Source organism: Oryzias latipes, chromosome 5 (genome assembly GCF_053564925.1).
Source record: "Oryzias latipes strain Hd-rR chromosome 5, Olatipes_Hd-rR_3.1".
Classification (NCBI taxonomy): domain Eukaryota; kingdom Metazoa; phylum Chordata; class Actinopteri; order Beloniformes; family Adrianichthyidae; genus Oryzias; species Oryzias latipes.
The window spans coordinates 23,063,234-23,084,086 of NC_136241.1; the positions used below are offsets into that span (position 1 = coordinate 23,063,234).

The 20,853-nt window shown below is 40.3% G+C and overlaps 2 protein-coding genes across 4 annotated transcripts in view; one reads left to right on the forward strand and one right to left on the reverse strand.

Moving 5' to 3' along the window:
- Positions 1 to 20,853, forward strand: part of rnf123 (ring finger protein 123) — a 95,291-nt gene that overhangs the window by 38,789 nt on the left and 35,649 nt on the right. For all 3 annotated transcript variants that reach the window (XM_011475239.4, XM_023955090.2, XM_078947516.1), the window contains exon 36: positions 595 to 679. In XM_011475239.4, the coding sequence (XP_011473541.1) occupies positions 595 to 679 (85 nt within the window). The remainder of the gene's footprint in view (positions 1 to 594; positions 680 to 20,853) is intronic.
- Positions 5,839 to 20,311, reverse strand: amigo3 (adhesion molecule with Ig-like domain 3). The gene is made up of 2 exons (XM_020703377.3): positions 18,070 to 20,311; positions 5,839 to 9,656 (listed from the first exon to the last, which is right to left on the reverse strand). The coding sequence occupies exons 1-2, from the start codon at positions 19,465 to 19,467 to the stop codon at positions 9,585 to 9,587; spliced, it is 1,470 nt and encodes a 489-aa protein (XP_020559036.1). The 5' UTR covers positions 19,468 to 20,311; the 3' UTR covers positions 5,839 to 9,584.

Below are 20,853 nucleotides of genomic sequence, written 5' to 3' on the forward strand. Positions count from 1 at the left end.
AGGAGGTTCTGCAGAACTTTGGCCCGCTTTGCCGATAGCATTTTAGCCGATGCTAAGTGAATTAGCCTATTAGCCGCTGAGGCTGCTGTGCCTCACTGGTTTTTATCTGAGCCGCTAGAAAGCACCACAATCCGCATATTTGTGTGTTACTGGCAGCAACATGGCACAAAGTTTCTGTTTGATACCCATCCTAAGTAAAAACTAAGTAGTTCATGTCTCATAACAACGAAACAAGTTGCCTATGGCTGCGGTCTTCCTGTTGTCTTGTGTGGTGTAGAGCTGCTCAAAAAGGCTCCGTGTGCTCTGCTGCCAACTAGTGGTCGGAGGGTGAAGTGGAAAACAAGAGTCAGACGCTGAAGGATGCTTATAAATAATTAAATAAATATCGTCCTCGATACAAGTATACAAGTAAGAATCGATACAAGTATTGCCAAATGAACTACCGGTAATATTAATATAATGAACTCGTAATATTTTGCCAAATCGATTTTTTTCTTACACCCCTAGTTCAGATGTTGATGAATTCTCCTAGAGATTTTGGGATGTTGGCAGAGGAGCAGCAGGAGAGCCTCATTCTTCTGTATCCGTTTACAGGTCTGGAGAGTGTGGACCACTACCCCATCCTGGTGGCTGTTACAGGCATCCTTGTCCGGATTCTGGTGGATGGAAATCGGCAGGGGTAAGATGAGTCTTCTCTTTAATTCTTGTTCCCAGGCCGCGTGAGATATATTAAGAACTTTGACCAACAGAAAACCGCTCTTTCTTTTTCTGTTTAGACATAAATGATGGGAAAACATAATTGAAAATAGGCCATGATACAGAGCTTTCATTTGTGCTGCAACATTTTGGATGCCACCACATTTTCAAAATAAAATTGATTTTAAATTTCTAAATAAAGGAAGATTGTCTTAGTCAGCCACAGGCTGCAGCTTTTAAATGTCGCTGCTGTAAAAATATTAGTAGTTTCTTTCAGTAACTGCAGCGTCTTTAAAAAAAAATCACACAAAAAGATGAGTAAATTAAGCCACAAAGCAACTTTTTAATCTAAATGGATACATAATGTTGTTGTGAACAAAGCTTATGCTGCGTCTGAAGTTTTAACTTCTGATTCAGCTGTGGACTTTTACAGCTGCAGTCTCGAAGGAGAAGGATCAAACTTTCAAGCTCACAGAAATGATGAGGAGACGCTTTGTCTGCTGGGTTTCTATCTGAAGTTTGGATGCTGCACTAAAACCAGTTCTTCTTTGATTCGTTCTGATTTTCTGAAATATTCTAGCTGACAGAGTTGCTGTGCTTGGGTTTGGGCTTGAGGACACGTTGGAGTTTTAGGTCAGGATCTGATCCTCCTCGAGCTCACTTCCTTTCTGACTTTGAATTGTTTCAGATGATGAGCGGCAGCTCTGTGGTGTTGTTGGTCCTGAATGTTTGCATCTCTAGATCTGACCTCAGCTCATTAAGATCTGCAGGTTTCAGTTGCAGATCTGACAGGCTGATCTGTTTGAAAGTGACTCATGCAGTCTCTTCATCATTGCCTAATTGAACCTTAATGAACCCTTTGTTAATTAATGTTGCAGTTTCTCATAGGCAGGTTGTAAAAAGGAGCTGCTTTTCATTAACTCTCATGTAAAAACTTCACAAAAACAGTAAACACTTTTTTTAATGTTTGTTTCTTTATTTTGAATTTGGGAAAACCATTAGGGGGTACAACTTCTTTGAATAAGCTATAATCATTTTAGTAAAGCTCAAGTTGGGCATTTTTAGCAAAGTGTGGGTTTTTATAATGATTGGAAGGTGGGTGGACTCGACAGGTGTTTTTTTACTCTTTCCAGGCTCATTGTGGAGGTGGGCGGAGCAAACTCGCGTCCCATTTTAGACTCTTTTCCATTTTTATATATTTTTTTATTTTGAGGGCAAATATAAAATTTTATGGGACCATTTCTCATATATACAGTAAATGATTATGTCATAAACTTGTAGGACTCCAAAGCAGGCATCCATCTTTGGTTCTACTGTTTTCAATTTGTTGACGGGACGAGGATGACGAGGCGTCCTCTCATGAACTCGCACTTCACTTGAACACGGACAGAAAAACAGGAACAAACAGAATTGGAGAGAACGAGCTGATCAGAGTGCTCAGGCGGGAGTAGCCAGGCATTAATCCATGCCCGGATAAATTGATGGATGAGAGGAAAACAGACCGCACAGACACAGGAAGGGAAGGAAACGAGAATCAATAAACGGACAGATGGACAGGTGGAGGCAAGGAATAAATGATTTTTTTGTTATTTCAGAGAGATTAACTGAGAAAGGCCATCTCTTAACATCACTACGCACAGTTCTGCTGATTCTTAAGAAAACAGATTTTCTCCTCCTTTCACCGAAACAGTCTAAAGCTTCTTCGTTCATTAAGCATCCAATGAAGAGAAAAGAGACCTGCTTGAGACTTTTATGCACTTTATATCAGGATAAACTCTTCTGCATTTAACAGAAATTGCATTTTTTTTTTAGAAGCCTTCTTGTATGAATTAAAACAAGCAACAATATAATAATTGAAAACGGTCTGAAATTAAAGTTTTTATTTATCCTTCAGATAGAAGAATCCAGTTTCTGATCTGTTGTTTTTGTATTTTATGATTTTGCTGTTTGAAATCTTCACTTAAGCGCCTAAGGGCAATGCCTCTTAACTTTTGGATGTGTGTTGTCTTAGCATTGGAAATAATTGTGTGGGTGTGACAGAAAAATTCTAGATATATCTCTGCATTTTTGTTTTATTGAGAGGGTATTGTTGTTTGTAGCGTTTTTTTAAAACCTAATTCTTAAAGAAAAAAAACCTGACTTAAGCTCTTTGTATTTTTTCTGGCGTTCAGTGAAGGCATCGCAGAGCTGATGCGATCCTGCAGCCAGCTGGCCACAGTTCTGTTCCTAACAAACTGTTATTGTGACAACAACATGGTTTGGTTCTGCTGACTCTTTAATATTCCTGAGGGGACTCTGTGGCTGCTGCGAGCTGATTGATAGTCTGGTTTACGTACAGCTCAGCAGCTCCTGGTTCTACAGATCCCTGACAGAACCTCTGTCTCTTCATCAGACATAGATGCAGCTACAAGAGCAATCATAAGAGTAATCATCTTGCTTGCTGTGGTGCAGTTTCTCTTGGATTCCATCTGACCTAAAAGCTCTCACTCTTTCTAAATTCGTAACTTAAATTCTCCATTAAAAAGATATATATATATATATATATATATATATATATATATATATATATATATATATATATATATATATATATATATATATATATATATATATATATATATATATATATATATATATATATATATATATGTGTGTGTGTGTGTGTTTAAGTATATATATATATATGTTTGTGTGTGTGTTTAAGTATATATATATATGTTTATTTTAGGCCTGCACGATTAATCGCGAATTTATCGTTATCCTGATTTCAAGCTGTGCATTATCCATATCGCAAAAATCAACGAAAATCGCAATAAATGGTAAACTTTTAATGTGCTAAAATAATCTTATGGCAACTTGAACAATTTAATGAATTGAATAAATCCCTTCATCATTTTTTTGAATGTATTCTCTGTTTCGCATTGATTTTGTTTCGGTGGTTTCTTAGTCATATTTTATCAAGAAACATCTGTTGAAATTTTTAATCAAATATTTTTTCTTCGTCTTTTATTCTATTTCCAGAGGCCTGAATAAAAGATATACGGTATTTATTTTCTGCCTCTTTTCAAATATATTTTGTAATCAACTGCAGGTAGAACTCTACTAAGTAGACATGCAGGTTTTATTCTGGTTCTTTCAGCTATTTTCATCCGAAAATGACCTCAGTCATCATTTCAGTCTGGTGAATGCCGGCAGCTCCTAAAAAGACCTAGAATTTAGTAGAAAAGAGGCTTTTGCTTCACACCCATCATGAGGCTCATCACCAACCTGAAAGCTCGTGCTCTTATATGCTCCTGTTGGACAGTTTCCCCACATCTGGAGGCCAAAACACTGACATAGACTGATTCACAGATCTGTTTCCTTCAATTTGAGGTAGCATTTTGCCAAAGAAACCCTGAATGTCAGGAGATGAAACATAAATGAGCTCCTTTAGCTTTAAATAAATCCTAGAATAAGCTGAAGCTGGTGCTGTACGGGTTCTACGGGCTACAGATGCTGGTCTGTGCTGAGCTGCAGTTTCTCCCCTTTAATGAATCTGCAGTCGCTATCGTGAACCCAGCTGCTCCATGACACAGCATGATTTTTAATTTAGTAAAAAAACAACAACTTCAAACTCCACAAATGTTCATTGACAGCCTCATGGATGCAGAGACATTTATGTATTAATTAATTGAAGCAGAAATCTAACCCTTGAAAAATGAATGTTTTTTTCTTTTTTTTTTAAATATTCTACAAAAGAAACACAGAAAAATTGTACGTTATTATGGAACCCCTGCAGGAACATTTTAGTCACTACAGGTAGATTTTGAGTTTAAGAACAAGAGAAACCAATTTCTTTTCTTCTTATTATTTTTCATTCATTTATTTATTTACTCCTTTCATGAAAATTATTTATGCCCAAATGTTTACATGTTTGTTTTACCTATTAAACATTTTCATGATTGGAAGGGAGCAGAATTGAAGAATACAATTCTTATAATTGTCTGCTCCCTTTTAAACATTGCATCATATTTACATTTCTCACACCATCACCTGTGCTCAGATTTCACCACATGCAGTTCAAATAAACAGTAAATACATTCCATTCATTTAGTACATGCAATCCAAAAATTCCATTCAACAGTCAAGTTTGTACAAACTAATTTGTTTAGTTTTATACATCCGTTTAAATTGAATAATATTTTGACAACTTTTTAACTGATTTTCCGGGGAATTCCACATTTTTACCCCTGCTATAGACAAACACTTTTGCTTTAGTGTTGTTCGAGCAATCTGTTGTTTGAAATCAAATTTTCTCCTATGATTTTCATCTCCTGAGGTAAAAATAAAAAGCTTTTTTATGTCTGCAGGTAAATCTCTTTCTGGCTCTAAACATAACTAATAAGGTCTGCAATTCAATTACATTTTTAAGTTTTAATAAACCTGACTTAATGAAAAGTTCATTTGTGTGATTTCTAAAATTTGCTTTATGAATAATTCGAATAGCTCTCTTCTGTAATAGAATTAAGGGCCTTATATTAGTTTCATATGTATTTCCCCACACTTCAATACAATATGTAAAATAAGGTAAAACCAAAGAGCAATATAACAGATGCATAATATCACATGGTAAAATATATTTGGATTTGTTCATAACAAAAAGGCTCTTGGCTACTTTATTTTTTACATAAAATATATGAGATTTCCATGTTAATTTGTCATCCAACATAATCCCTAAAAATTTAAATTCAGACACCTGTTCTATGTTTCTGTTGTCAATGGACAAAGTCACTTCTGTTTTTTCTTTATTACCAAACGCCATAAACTTGGTTTTTGTTATATTCAATGTTTATTGTAGTCAAACCACATTTTGAGTTTTATCATTTCCATTTCAACACTTTTAGCTAAGGTTTTCAGATTATCCCCAGAAGAGAAAAAGTTAGTATCATCAACAAATAAAACAAACTGTAACAACTTAGAAATATCACAAATATCATTTATATATATAAAATAAAAAGTTTATGATCAGAACCAAAGTCTCCTGGGAAGACACCAAGCAAACACGACAGGGCACTCAAAGGAATGTCATGTTTTACCATCGTTTCAATCTCCCTCTTAATATTTTTCCAAAATTCATTAATAGCAGTCAAAGAAAATATTCAGTTTCAGTTTAGTTTTTTATTTCAAACACAAAACAAATGAAAAATCAACACAGTGGTTTAAAAGACATAAAACAATACAGTGTGCTGGAAAAGGAGTGGCTTGAAGAGAAAATCTTGTCTGCTCCCACCCCTTTTTACAAAACCTGATGATGTGCGTATTCAATACGCGTATTGCTATTTACAGATGTGTACAAAACATTCACGGTACAATTCTGCATGGCAACTGTGCTAAAGTGACATTTTTTGTTTAATTAATCGTTTCAGGCCTTATACGGTACTATTGGTGACTTCTTGTAGGTTTTTTTGAATACATGTAAACTTTTGATTTGTTTTAAACCTTCATCCAATCCATTCAATAAATCTACATCACGAGTAGATAGACACATTTTCTTTTTTGTTGTTCGAATGCACTGCTTTTTGAAATTCAGTTTTTTTTTTAGATTGTAACTCCTGTCTCTGTCTTTGAACATTTGCTGTAAGTTTATTGGAAGTAAGTTGTATCTGGCTTTGTACATGACGAGAGCTGTTTTCAGTTTCACTAGATCTCATATTTTCAATAAACCCGACTTAAAAAATAGAGCGTTTGTATGTGACCCATAGTCCACTCCATGAACAATTCGAACAGATATTTTTTTTTATTTTTTTTGAACAGCTTTCCACATTGCCTCCAGCATATGGCTGTACTTGAACCCCTGATAGAATTAGAGATCGACAGAGGGGTGAGAAAGAATCTCATTTTGATTTTCCACTCAAATTCTTTCCATAGTTGGCTTTTAATTCCTTTATGGCTGTCCTCACACAATTATCCCATTCTTCGTCATCTATTCTACAGTTGGGTTCTAATTCCCATTTTTCTTTGATATCATATGTATTCTGTCTAGCAGCAATTGAGAGTCTCTGGTTGGAAACGTGTTTCTGCGTTGGAAAGTTTCTTTCTGCGATTATAGTTAAATTGTTCTATACAGTTTGGCAGAGGTCATTTGCTTAAACCAGAAGACAAAGTGTTTTGGGTTTCTTTTCCTCCTTTTCTTATTTATCTTAACCCTTTGACCCCTTTTGATGCAAATATGCATCTAATCAATTCTGATCCAAATATACCGAATGTAGCTTCTATTCGAAAGCAAAAAGATAAGTGAAATATTTTTTACAGGTGGAAAGGAATTCAGACGTTAAGGGGTTTAATTTGATTTTGCTTTGGGACTTTCAGAGTGGAGACCTGAAAATAATCATCAAAACATTGAAATGGTCAAAGAAGTTTAACTGTGTGTCTAAGCGAGGATGTAATCTGACAGATTAATGCTGTTCGCTTCTAACATCAGAACGTCTTCCTCTGGAGTTTCAGTGAGAGGAAGTTTCTTACTCCTCTTCGGTAGATCAACGGTGAACCTGACACTCTTCCCTCTCCTCCTCGTCCCGCTCTCGCCTTCCTCTGATCAGATTTAGAGATTTGCTATCTGTGTCGATTATTTAAATCATGAAAATCTCCAGTTGCGGCTTACTCTTCTTCCTCCTTCATCACTTCTCTGACAGCCTTCATTCCTGCTCCTCCTCGGACGTTCACTCTGAGCTTTCATCTGTCCATCAGCTCTCCACGCCCCTCCTCCATGGTGAAGGGATTGATGCCACTAATTACGGTCCATTATCTGGGCTCAAAGACAGCGAGGCAGCTCGCAGCCTTCCACAGATTAGATTGAGAGCGCGGATAATTGGCTCAGCAGCACCGAAGCATTAGACTTTTTCCACCCTCTCAGTCCGTTGGAGGTTTTATTGCCGCGTGGACTCACTGCCTCCTCCGCCCATCAGCTGAATGAAGGGATTGTGTTTCAGGATGTAGCCATGTCCCGCTGAGGCTGGGAGGGGTCACGGGAGGATTTCCTGGCTGACTCTTTGACTTTGATGTGAAATTTTGAGAAACATTTGTCTTTAGTGATGTTTCACCAGCAGGTTTTTTATTTAGTTATTTATTTTTTTTCAGAAGAAAGAAGTTGTTGAAACATCTTTTTAACTTTAAGGTTCTGATTTGATGTTCAGTAACTGTTTTCACATTTTAGTATGATTCAAATATGTGTGTCAATCTTTACAGAAAATCATAACTTTTTTAAAATTTGACTTTAGATTTACTCTTTTTAAATTTATTTTTACAAATTGTACGTAATATTTTTGCTCAGGATTAAGCATTTTCAAGGATTGATGTACATATTCTGCATATAAAATGAAAGCGTATTTGACAAACACTGCAACAAGTGTGCGTGTGTTAGCCTGGGGGCGGTGCTGGCAGAGCAGACTCTTCTTGGAAGGGGCTCTTCCCCACTTATCTACGTCACACCCACCCGTTTTCCTGGATTGGGAGGGGCTGATACTCAGATCGCATGTTTTTCAGAGGAATACTCAGAGAAACATTAATGGATTAAAATACTGCTTGGGGATCGTTTACGTGAGGACTTAACATTATAATACACTTAAAAGCTCAAAAAAGATTATATAGGCCCTTTAAAAAAAGATAGCAGGGCAAGAATGGTAATTCTGACAAATAGAATGACTGAGTTTATTTTTCAAAAGTCTGTGAGAATATTGTATCTTGGAACCAGCAGGTGTCTCAGTTCAATACATGAGGGGGGGGGGGAGTCCCTCAGTCCAGTTCTCATATAGTCTTATATTTGTGGCCATGAGAAATTGATACCGTTTGCAGAGAGATATTTGTCCAGAACATATTAATTTATTGTTATTTAGTACTGAAATATTAATATTTTCTGTTTAACTAAAAGGGAAGTTGGAGATTTTTCTGTGCAGGTGTGAGTTTAGTCAGTCGGCTAGTCACCAATCAGAACTCATCACAGCGCCATCAGGTGGTGGTTTAACATTCTTTGATGAGTTTTGCTCATCAAGGGAGAACAAATGTTGCTCGGCTCATCAGTGTCTTTTGTGAATCAAGCTGCTTGCCCTTTTCATTTTTAGACAGATTAATTAACAAAAAGCAGAGGTGCAGCACTAATTAGATGTTTTATCTCGAAGGCTGCAGCATCGAACCCCCCTCCCCCACCAGGCTGACGTCTGTCACGGTCCTGCTGCGTTTTATACAAGAACCTTAATTAAAAAGCATTAAAAAGGCGCAGCGGATGGTGGACCAAATATTACCTTTATTCTTTAAAGTTCTGTTGGAGGAAATGGCTTTTATCCTTTTTATTAAAATAAACGGGGGAAAAAAAACTAATCAGAACCAGAACAGAATCCTGTGAGACATGTGTAACCTTCACTGTGGTGACCCAGCTGCTGTTTCTGAGGGGTTGCTTATCCTAACATGTATTTATGCACTTGGTTATGGCAGAATGATGCCATCCTACTGGACAGCAACAATGTTTTTGCAGACTATGAGGAATGTTCAGATGTTTTGTGATTTGTGACTTAGAGGCTTGAGTACAGACGCATGCTTTTATAAGGTTTACTGAAAGTCCTCATCATCACAGGACCACTAGGGCTGCTCCTCAGCTCCTTCTCTTCACAATGTTGTTCATAAAAATGAGTCCTGATCAGTCAGGATTACATTTCCCAGCATGCACTGCTTTGTGATGGTTGTATGTGTGAAGTAACATGTTTCTCAAAAGATGCAAAGTGAGTCTGTGTTCATGTGAGAAGATGCCGGCACACAGGTGGGCCGGTCTGCCTGTCCTGCTCCTGGCTGTCCGTCGCTGTGGAGACGATGCAGGCGTTCAGGAAAAGAGGCTGGGCAAGGCTCAAGACAGAGAGACGTTACAGGGATAGAGATTCAGATGGAGGAGAGATGTAAGGTGGAAGAACAGAGTAGAGATTTGAGGAATAGACCTGAGGAAGAGGAGGCAGGCAGGGTCGGGGGGGGGGAAGAGGCATGAAAAAGAAAAACACAAAAGAAGGTTGACTGTCAGGAATAATAACCAGTCAGTGAACAGTCACTAATTAGTGTTTCTCTCAAAAAAGAGACATTTTACAATCAACCATCCCTGTCTTGATAATAGATCTACTCCTGTAAAACAAATGTATTTTGAGTGTTTAGAACTTTAGCCCCTTTTTAATCTGAAAGAATCATTCAGGCTTACAAAATTTAGGAATGATTTAAAAAAAAACGCACATTTTTGGTGCATTTAGTGGCTTCTATCTCACCATTTTCTCATTTTCAAAGTATTTTAAGGCCATTTTCTTAGTAACTGTATTTATGCATTTAATGAGTTTAGTTTATTTATCGTATTAGACTTTTAAAACAAAATCTGTTTGGCAATTGGATCACTTATCAAAGCATTTTTAGCACTTATTGTAAATGGCGTATTCTTAAAAATGCTTTTATTAACCCTTTGACACCCAGATGTTGCTAGTGCCTCCCAAATAACACACACTCTTAGAAATACTGTACCTCTGTGACTTACCCCAACATTTCTACTTTTTATGCAGTGGCTTTTCCTTTCGGCTTTGCACCAATATGCAACACATTACTAATGTAAACAAATGACTTAAAGTGCTCCTAACATAAAGTGTTTCATAACATTTGGCGCAAAATCGCTTTTCTGTGGGACAGAATTCATTAGAAATTCCATAAATTGCAAAAGCAATTCAAGAGTTAAGGTGGCTAAAAGAATGTAAACACCAGACCTGAAGCTCCGTGTTAAAGGGTTAAGTTCCAAAGCACTACACATCCCCATTCAGCCATGTACACTCACATTCACACACTGATGGCTGCCATACACAGTGCCAACCTTTAACCTTTTGTCTTGCCTAAGAACACTTTTACACACGAGCGGCAGGAACTGAACCTGCAACCTTCTGATCTACTGCTGGACTTCTGTACCACACCCGCCCACGCACATTGTTGGTTACTAGTGAACTTAGACACTGTCATTTCCCATACAGCCGCTTGACTGCACATACAGGAAAAAGCGTGTGTTGTCATCAATTATTTGTGCAGAAAATACACATTTTCAGTTTTGAATGAGGTGAGTCTCGAGTCCCCCCAAGCTAAGACTACTCAGCTTTGCTGTATAACTTCTAATAAAATAGCTGGATGAATGAGGATTGACCTTAACCATCATTACTATTATTGTATCACCAAGGAAACAAGGCCTCAGATGGTTTTTATAACTGATGTTGAAACTTGTGTTCCTGCTTTAACCCAAGTGATGTCCTAGTTCATGCTTGTAAACATTTTTTTTCTCTCTTCTGTAGAATTCCTATCTTTTAGGACAATTAATGATTCATGGAGGACAGCATAGTGATGGCTTCTTCTTCTGCATTGACTTTCATTTTCTCTCTGCGCTCATGAATGTTTGATTCATAGTCTTTTAGTGGAGCGCTGCAGCGAGACCAGCTTCAAATGGGGATTCCTTCCTGATGGATGAGAAGAGAGTTTACTCATGTTCATTCAGGCGCGACCCCCAGCAAAACATAAACACACTTAGACACGTGGGGACGCTCTGTGGACGAACCCATACAGCTTAGCACTCATCAGAAAATGTGAGTGTGTAGATAAAAAAGTGGATGGTGTACTGATAGATGGATAAATGGAGCACTGGATTAATAAATTGATGGATGGATGAAAAGAGGAAAAAGATAATGGCCTACTGAGTTAATGAAAGAAAGGATGACTTTATTTTGGAAAAAAGAAGCCATAGCTTGAATAGATAGATGGATGGATGTAGATACCTCAGTGGAGGATTGAGCATTGTGCAAATGTATGATGTTTTTTTTTGTTTTTGTTCCACCTTTACCTTCTAAGGAAAGGTTTCATTGAACTTGTACGTGCTGAAAAGACAGCAAATTCAATTAAATAAAGAATAACTGGTGGGCTTATTACTTTACTTCCTCTGCTTCACATGTTTTTAGTTTAATAAAAACATTTAAAGGTAAAGTTTAAATTCTGAGGTGAAAGTAAAATATTTATTAGTGTAGATGCAATGTTTTATTACAAATGGATCCAATGCTGTAAAACGGCATCATTAAAACTCTTTAGTGCACTTCTTTTATCATCTTAAAAAGAAGGTGGTTAATTTGATATGATTTCTTTAGCTGAACTCATTACTAACAGTCAGTAGATGGACTCAATCCCCTGAATAAATACGTCTGTGCAGCTCATTATGCACTTTCATTCATTCTCTATAAGACTACAGTCTGTCAGAAGAGTCAAAAACCAGAATTAAAAAAACAAACGTAGATTGGCAGCTGACTGTGACAAAGAACTCAATTACACTTAAATCCTTAAAGGAACCTTTTTTTAACGCAATCATCAAGTTTCTTTAAAAAATCTGGTCTTCTATGCACTTAGTTTAACAGAATAGTAGAGTAATAATAATAGTAGAGTTACAGGTGGATGAACGGAGTGTGTTTGAGGAGTCTGAAACAAGCCAGAATGGCGGTTTAGCTAAGCAGAGTTTGGGGAGGAGGAAGACTTTGAAAGATCTTAGTCTTGGTTCTTAGATCGAGGAGGAGGAGGAGTTGGATTGATCCTCAGATGCTGTAAATCCAGAGGAATGCTGCATTGGGCGTCATCACAAACCTCTTTTAGTTTGATTTAGACTTTAAAGGTCATGAACATATTCATCTACAATTTGATTTGATGCAAAATGGGATCAAGAAAGATTTGTCAGATCATCTTGTGGCCCATAACTGAGTTCAATTGATTGCTATTTTAATTTTTTTACTTTATTTCTGCCCGCTTGACATAAGGGTTTAAAAAAAAAAAGATGTGATTCAAAGATTTGAAGCAGAAGTCTGCCATCACAGACCCTTTGTCGCTTTCGTGTTCTTCATCTCCTTTGAGCTGTCGTGTTCTTCATCTCCTTTGAGCTGTCGTGTTCTTCATCTCTGTGCTTAATCCAACTGCTGTTTGACTTCAGCTTTCAACCAACAATAACTGTTTACACAGCTTAGAACAAGCACCTGTTCATGTGAGGAGGAGCAGGAAGCGCTCCTCATGCGGTTTAACCATGACGCGACTCCTCCTCAAACTGGGTTTATGCGCTTTATCTGAAGCAAACATGGCCTTAGAATAAACAGACAGAGCTGTGTCGGGCCTCCTGACAGGTGGACCCCACACTGCTCTCACAAGGCCCCTGCCAGCAGCCTTTCTCAGAGATCCAACAGGCAGTCATTGGCATCGATCTTTAGCCCTCATGGAACATAGATCCGTCCCGAGCAGACGCCTGAACCCCCTCTATGACTCCATAACTACATTTACTTGATGGATTTCCTGAGAACAGGCTTTTTAAACTCTGCATGCCAATCTGTCTGCGTTGAAGTTGACCCAGATGAGTTGCCATGACAACGTGGCTGTTCTGCCAGCATTTTAGGAGGGAATCCAGGAGAATCCGTGTTTGAGAAGAGCCGATGACGGTGCTCACAGCAGTTTCTGTGTTCTGCTTTGGAGAACCTTTGCTGTCTGTGAATTGTCAGATTAGCAAGATGAATCCTGGACTGCTGCCACTGGCTCATAACTTCCCAGTGACGCTGCTGATTCCTCTATCAAAATTATTTCCAGCAGAACTTTATATCTCCCCTCCCCCCCTGCAGAGACCTTAATGTCTGCAGGTGCTGATGATCTCAGCTTGAGAGCTTGAACATCTTTTGGACCTCTGGTTTGTCTCTGAAAACTCAAGGTATTTCTATTAAACTGGCATTGGCGGAAACCCAACATTAGAACTGAAAATGGAACAAATTCTTGTAGAACTAATTACATGAGTTAATAGAGAGCTTTAGTGTGAAGTGTTTTGTGTTTAGAGTCTTAATCTACAAACTTACAATCAAGATGTGTGACTGCAATGAAGAGAAACATTTGCAAAATGCCGGTCATAGGCAGAAAAATGCTATACCTGAACATTTAAAGTTTGACTTTAGGGCTTGGTTGATGAAATCTATTAATCGAAATGAATCAATTCAAGTTTAATAAATCAATAATCGATCCATAAGAGTATAGATAGATCTTTTATGCCTTTCCTTTTCTGTTAACCTAATTAATACATAAAAACAGTAAAGCCAAAGTCCGCTAGCTTGATGTTAATGTATAATACAATTTCCTATAGGATGAATAATGCCAAGCAAAAATCTTTTAGGCATATTTCTTTCTATGGATATGCTGTGGGTGACAGGTCTTAGAAAACACTTACATACCATGTACGTGTGAAGTTAGTTTCTACCCCAAAACCTGAACACTGCAAAAGGGGCCCATTAATGCCGTTCAAGTGATAAGTAGGAAAGTAGACCATTAGAGCATCGTTTTTATACAGGCGTCCTACAGTCACTTACGTATCACGTCCATACCCCCTGCATGCGGCGTTCATGTGCAGTCAGTACAGGCTAGTACGCACATCTTATTAACAACTATGCTGCGATCAGACCAAATGCGATTTGTGCATCAAATTCACGTTGGATGCCTGTATTTCAACACGCATCAAATTTGCTGCTCGATGCATGTCCAAAAATGTGTTAATATGTTAATAAATTTGATGCTCCAGACCCATGTGGGAGGAGCTAACACCTAAGCTAACACCTGGAAGACGCTCCTGTGCTCCCCTAAGATACAGCCGCTCCTCTCTCTTAAAAAAACCCCACAGGCCCAGACCACAAAAACCTGCAGCACCTGTAGTTGTTGTCGTCCCCCCCGTGGGGCGCATGTGACATAGGCCTTACAGACGCCAATTTTATCAATGTATTTTAACCTGCTAGTGTAGGTATAGATCGATAAAATCCGTGGATCGCATTTCTCTTGACGCCAACTCAACCTGGTGCTGAAGCTGCAGGCGGTAAATCCATCTGACCTCTGAGGGGCTGTTAGAGTGAGGTGATGGATGTGACTCTGCCCATGAATCTGCTCCCACTTCCTTCTAGGTACTCAGCAGCACTAGGATGATGATGATGGCCATCACGGTGCTACCGAATGTTTGTGTAATGCGACTCAACAGGACATAGGAAATCACACAGATGGATCTGAACTCTACAGCATTCCACTCTCCTCATCATTATTATCTTGCCTCATTTTCTCCATCCTTTCATCAGCCTCCCCTCATGTGTTTGTTCCTTCTTCCTGCCAACACTCCTCCTCCTCTGCAACTCTCTATGTCAGGCTTTAAGAATCTGCTGAGGAGGCAGAAACAAGGCTGTGATTGACAGTCCTGTTCATCAGAGTTGGATCCAAGTCTAAAACATGAGCTGTAAGTAAGACACAGAAAGGAACTGTGCAGGTTCTCAGTGTTATTTTAATCTCCTAAAGTCCACTTTGATATAAACGCTCTGCCCATCTGGGTGAGCTACAAAGATGCTTGTTCTCTCAGGCTGTAATTTAAATGTGTGTGAACAGTTTGAAGAAAGAAGAGCTTTTATAAGTTTAAATGCTTTGTTAACGGGCTGTAGAGTCTTAAGAAAACACAGTTTTTGGATTAAGACCAAAAAGGAGGATAGGTTTGAGGCTGGATGGTGATTTGAGGAGGTGTTTCAGAGACAACTGGGGAAAGCAAAAAATACTATCTAGAGAGAATCTTAGGTATCTTTAAAGTTTTCACACGATTGCATGTTTTCTGCACAGCTAAAGGACAATTGTTGAACCAACAATAGAAGCCATATATTGTTTTCAAAATTTTCCTCCAAATCGGTCTTTCCAATAAACAGAACCTGAGAAGGATCTGTTCTGAAGAAGCTGTTTATTTCAGGGGCATAAGAAGAGCTGATGTCATGTGAGCAGAGACTATAATCTGCCTGCAACTTTCAGCTTGTTTCTGGCTGGAGGTCTTTGCTCAGTGTAGGTATTTTGTTTGGTATCTATTAAATAGATTTTATCAGCAGAATGTGCACTGAAGAATCTTTAGATCGATTACTGGTTTACTTTAACAGAGGTGTTCACATAGAGAATCCTGTTTTTATTCCAAACTTGCAGCTCTGACGTTAAGATCTGGTTTAGCTGCCTCTACGACTGCTTTTGAAACAAAGCTTTAACTATTTGTCTTGTTTTATGTTATATTTATGCATGAAGGCAGTTGTGAAAGGCCACCACACCTGATAAAATGCAGAAACTGCTGCTAAGTGTTGGATGGATGGGACATTCTTTAAATCTTCATTTAAATAAACAGCCAAATCAATTAGTTATTTCTATGTGATCTAGTTTTTAATATCAAAACAGGAATTTACTAAACTTTTAAATACTAGTTTTAAAAAGCAAAGTACTTTGCTGTATCAGAACATCAATGTTTTGCACTAAAGTTTTTTCTTCGTTTTTGGTTTGTCAGTTGTCAAACATGGATTTAAGCATAAATCAATAACCAGAGGGATACAAACCTTAATGGTCTACAGGTATTTGAGTGTGTTTGAATCCCCCTGGGTCTGATTGGTTTTTGCTTCTGTTATCTGCTCAATTCCTGCTTAAACACAATTAGGTGAGCAATGCCGAGGTCGACTTGCAGAAACATTTCAGAGCACAGCTCAGTAGATTCTGGTGTGGCATCGATCAGGTGTTATTGCTAAATTTGACGGGCTGAGATCCTCCAAAGCTGTGACCTCAATTATGTAGCACCCCGTTGGGTGTGTTGAGCAATCGAAACTTAAGACAAAATACAAAAAAATAAAAACAATTGTTCAACATGAGCGACTATGTTGCGAAATCTTTAGTATAGACATAAATTTGTTGCCAATGATCTGACTTCTTTGACAGTGGTGGCGTACCTGAAGGGCAGCAGAAGGTTGGTGCCTATTTTGCAGATCTATAAGCTGTAGTTCTGAGACCAGAATTCATAAACAAAACGGAAATTCTGATCCAAATTTCTACGTATACAAACTAAAATAATATATAAATATTGCTCTGGAGCCTGTTAACCAGGCTTTTAAATGGTCAGATTTTCTGAAGTGCACATTCATGAGTCAATTGTGATTATTACAATCATCTGAGTAATTCCAGACATCAGGTTTGCATGGTCACGTAAACAGTCTTAATGAGCAGCAGTGTAAATTCATCACAGAAGATTGGGATCAACTCTTCTGTCAAAACCCAACATTAAGATTAAGTTGATCTGATTTCTTGTGATTTGACTGCTTTTATCTTCACTCCAGTTGTCTCAACCTTACTTACAACTCCTCTCCCTCTGAGCCGGGGCACTGAGGTTGCTGCATGGTTTTCTGTCGGACGTTGTGGCTGTGCACATTCACATATGGCTGAATCAATGAGCAAGACTCAAGGTGGACAAGCAGACAGGCAGGTTTATTAACAGACAAACAGGACGACAGATGAGTGGGGGGTGGGGCGGTCAGTGCAAAAACAACAGTCTAATAGAAATACCCCACTAACCCACCACAGTTTGACATAATTTGACTTAAACAAGCTTAAAAAAGAAGAACACACATTAATACAGCTTAAAAAAAAATCCCTTATGGTAGATGACAGCTGATCTTTCATTTATTCATTTCCTGTTCGTGTCTGATTCTTAGTGACAGGAATTGAGACGGCAAGATGCTGTCAAAAAGGCTTTCTAACTTTAGCTGCTAAAAGCTCCTCTTCTCGTCTGGTGCTGTGATGGAGCCGTACGCTGGGGTTTGTTCCTCTGATCACACAAAACGGAAAAGTTATTCGTTTTCCCCTCCGCTGTTTTAGTAAAGAAGGCATCTGTAGCAAATATTTCTTAAAGGTACAAGCCGTGCTTAAAGGGATGTTTTCTAGCAGCAGGTCATGCTCATGGTGGCGCATCCTCTCCTCGGTCGGTTCTGACAACCCCTCCCCGCTCTCTTTCTTTGGTTACGGCTTGGTACAGCCACCTCTTTCTGCTGTCATGGAGGGTTCCCCTGCCTTAGCCCTTCAACGTGGTTCTGTCTTTGGGCTTGGCAGGCCGACTCAGGGCAGCGCTAACGTTTGGGTAACAGTGTCAGATCTCTAGAAATTGCACTTGGATGATTTAGACGGCTCAAACAGCAGGCGGTACTGCTTTCAGTCTTAAAGGAGTACTCTCATGCTCGGGTCTGTTGGTTGCAAGGGGTTGGGGGTGTTTTTTTGTGTGGATGGGTGGGGGGTAATGGGAAGGTGAAGGAGGAAAGGGTAAAGTGCCATCCAGTGTGCCTCTCAGCAGGTCGTGTCCCTGTGGCAGCATGACTTGTCTGAGAAGACGCACATAAAGGAGTCTGTCTCCCCGCCCCTCTGCTTTGGCTGATCCATGCCCAGCAGCAAACCCAGCCCCGCCCTCAGTCTGCCGTTCTGCTGCTCTTTGATTGGCTCCAAAAAAACCACATGCTTGTTATTACTAACCTTTCGACCTGGGCCCTCGGTAGTGGTTGGTGGGGTTGGGGTAAGAATAGAGGACTGAGCACTTCCAGCCACACCTTCGTTGGCCTGACTTGGAGTGGCGGTGGTTGCTGGGCGGGCCCTGCAGCATGGTGGACAGCGGCAGGGTGTCAGATAAAGGTACATGAGTACCAGAACCAGGCTCACCACGCAGCCCAGTAGGGTGGTGAAGCCTGTGTTGAATGGCTCATGGTCCTCGCCATGGTGCCCCACCACGGTCACGTTGACCTCCCAGGTTTCGTTCTGCTGCCGGTCCTGAGCCACACACAAGAAAATGCCAGAGTCCCTTTCCCGTGCCTCCACGATCTCCAGACTGCCATTAGGGAACATTTTTAAAGACCCATTGTTTCCTGGTAGGGCCACATATTCTAAGTTTGGTGTGACCCAGAAGAAGGTGATGCTGTGGCTGGACAGGGTGGTTATGCAATGAAGCAGCAGGGCCGCCCCTTCTTTCACCAAGACATTGCTCTCCTGCTCCATCAGCGCCGGGATCTTCACTGTCAGGTTGCATTTGTCAAAGTAGTGACTGTGCAGGAGGAAGCGCAGAATGCCCCTCTGGATCCCGTTGATCATACAGATGTATTCCTCCCGGAAATGTTTAATAGAGGCAAAGCCCCTCTGCTCATAAAACCTCATCAGTGTGAACATAGAGCACTCGCACAGCAGCGAGTTGTTGTGCAGGTATAGTCCCTTCTGGACCAGCTCTGGCAGGTTCTTTATGTCCTCCAGCGGCAGTTTGAAGAGCCGATTGGAGGACAAGTCCAACATGGACAGGTGAGGGTGGCTGTGCTTTTGAATAGTGAAGAAGGGGAAGTCCGTGAGGCGGTTATGGCTGAGGTAGGCCTTGTGGAGATTTCTGAGTCCATCCAGGGCTGCAGTCTCCACGCGCACCATCCGATTGTTGAAAAGCAGAAGTTCCCGAAGTCCAGAGAGCTCCTGAAAAAAGTGCTGCTCCAAAACACGAAGCTGATTGGACGATAGGTCCAGGTGTTGGAGCAGAGCCCCAGAGGAGTTCCTGAATGCCCATGGCTGGATGGTAGTCAGCTGGTTGTGCGCTAAACGTAAGGTCTCTAACTGAAGGAGTCCCTCAAAGTCACCACTTTTCAGCTCCTCTATCTTATTGTGACTCAGATCCAGAGTGACGGTTGAGACCGGTAGCTCCAAGGGAACCTGGTTCAGACCCAAAGCGGTGCAGCTCAGGATGTCCGAGGCTCTCAGACATCCTCCTTGAGACAGGTTAGCGTCAGCCCGTACAAGGTTCAGGCAGGGCAGCTGCAGACAAACCATCAGCAAAGCAGTGGACCACCATGACGGTGCCTGCACCTCCTGAAGAAACCCTGCGTGACCATCAACGTGCAGCATGGCGCCGCCAGCACCCGATCTCCAGTGAAGGTCTGTTACTTCTGAGGAGCTGCTGCAGTTCTTCCTGTCACATCCTCTGGGTTTAACGATTCATTTCATGAAGACACAAAGATAGCACCCCCCCTCCCACAAACACAAAACACCGCAGCTTTTTCATTTTCTATTTTCAGCCCGAACTGTGAGACCTGCCCCTTTACTTGTTTGGATGGGGGCAGCCCAGGTGCAGCAAACAAGAAGAAGAAATGAAAGAATCACAGTTATCCAGCAGACACGTTCAGTTCAGAGTTGCTACAGAAGTCCTGGCAGAAGTTTGCGAAGAGGATGTTCAGGTCCGTTACAATATTCCAGCATCTTCCCCTGATTATTTTCCTGGTTATGGAAACAGAATTCCTCTCACCTTCTTCATCCCAAGAGGTTCTTATTGTCCCATCTGCAGACTCTCCCCTCCTCCTCTGAGTTTGAGCATCACCCCTTTTTCCACACAGAGTATCAGGATCATCCTGTCCACTTGGCTTGATTCACTCAGTGGTTCCACGCTTTGCTGCTCCCGCCGCACCTCTCTGCGCAGCAGCGGGGTGAGGGCGTTCTTCTGAGTGAAATCCCTAACAGAAGGCACGCTGGCGAGCGCCGTCTCCCCTGCTCTTCATCGTCTCCTCTAACCCTCGACAAGGCAGAATGCAAACTTGTTCTTAGTCCAGCCTAGATGTCAGGAATGTGTACTGGAGTGAATGCCCATGAACGTCTGTGTGTGTTGAAGCTGCTTGCTGTCGATTCTGCCTCCGTCTATTCGCAGCACGTTTGTACGCTCCGTCTGCCGCTTCTGGTGCTTTCCCAGCTCCACCTCTCCTCTTCCTCTCCTCCGTTTGGCTTTAACCCACCTCCCCGTGGCTTCCCCCCTCCCTCAGACCCTCCTCCTCTCTTCTTTTCTTTTTTTTTTTTTACTGCTCTGCTCACTTTCTGTCTAATTCGGTTTCCTTCCCACTAGTTTTCTTCCTCTCTGATGGCTTATGTCGCCACAGAAGAAGATCTGTGGGGCAGATTTTCCTCTGTCCACCTCCTCCTCCTCAGCTCACTTGTGGACTGGACTTAGACTGGTTGTTCTGCACACCGTGTGACAGTACATATCTGATCTGACATGTTACTGAGTCATTTATACAACTGCTATAAAGAAATCTGGCATCTATGAGCATCTTTCAGACAAAAAAAAAAAAACATACTATATGGCTTCTATTGTTAGTTCATTTTTGTTTGAAAAGCTGGAACTAATTAAAACACGTGTGTGCTTTATTTTGACAGTATCAAAATTCATCTGGCTAAGTAACCAGAAGAATTAACCGTGTTTTCTGGATCTGTACTTGTTCCCTTAAAATGGATGGAGCTGTCTCC

What these genes read in the sequence shown, in the direction of transcription:
- amigo3 (XM_020703377.3), bottom strand. Translation starts at nt 19,467, where the DNA reads ATGCTGCACGTTGATGGTCACGCAGGGTTTCTTCAGGAGGTGCAGGCA. An exon ending in CCGAGGGCCCAGGTCGAAAG is followed by an intron (nt 9,657 to 18,069) that starts GTTAGTAATAAC and finishes CCTCTTCCTCAG; the next exon opens with GTCTATTCCTCAAATCTCTA.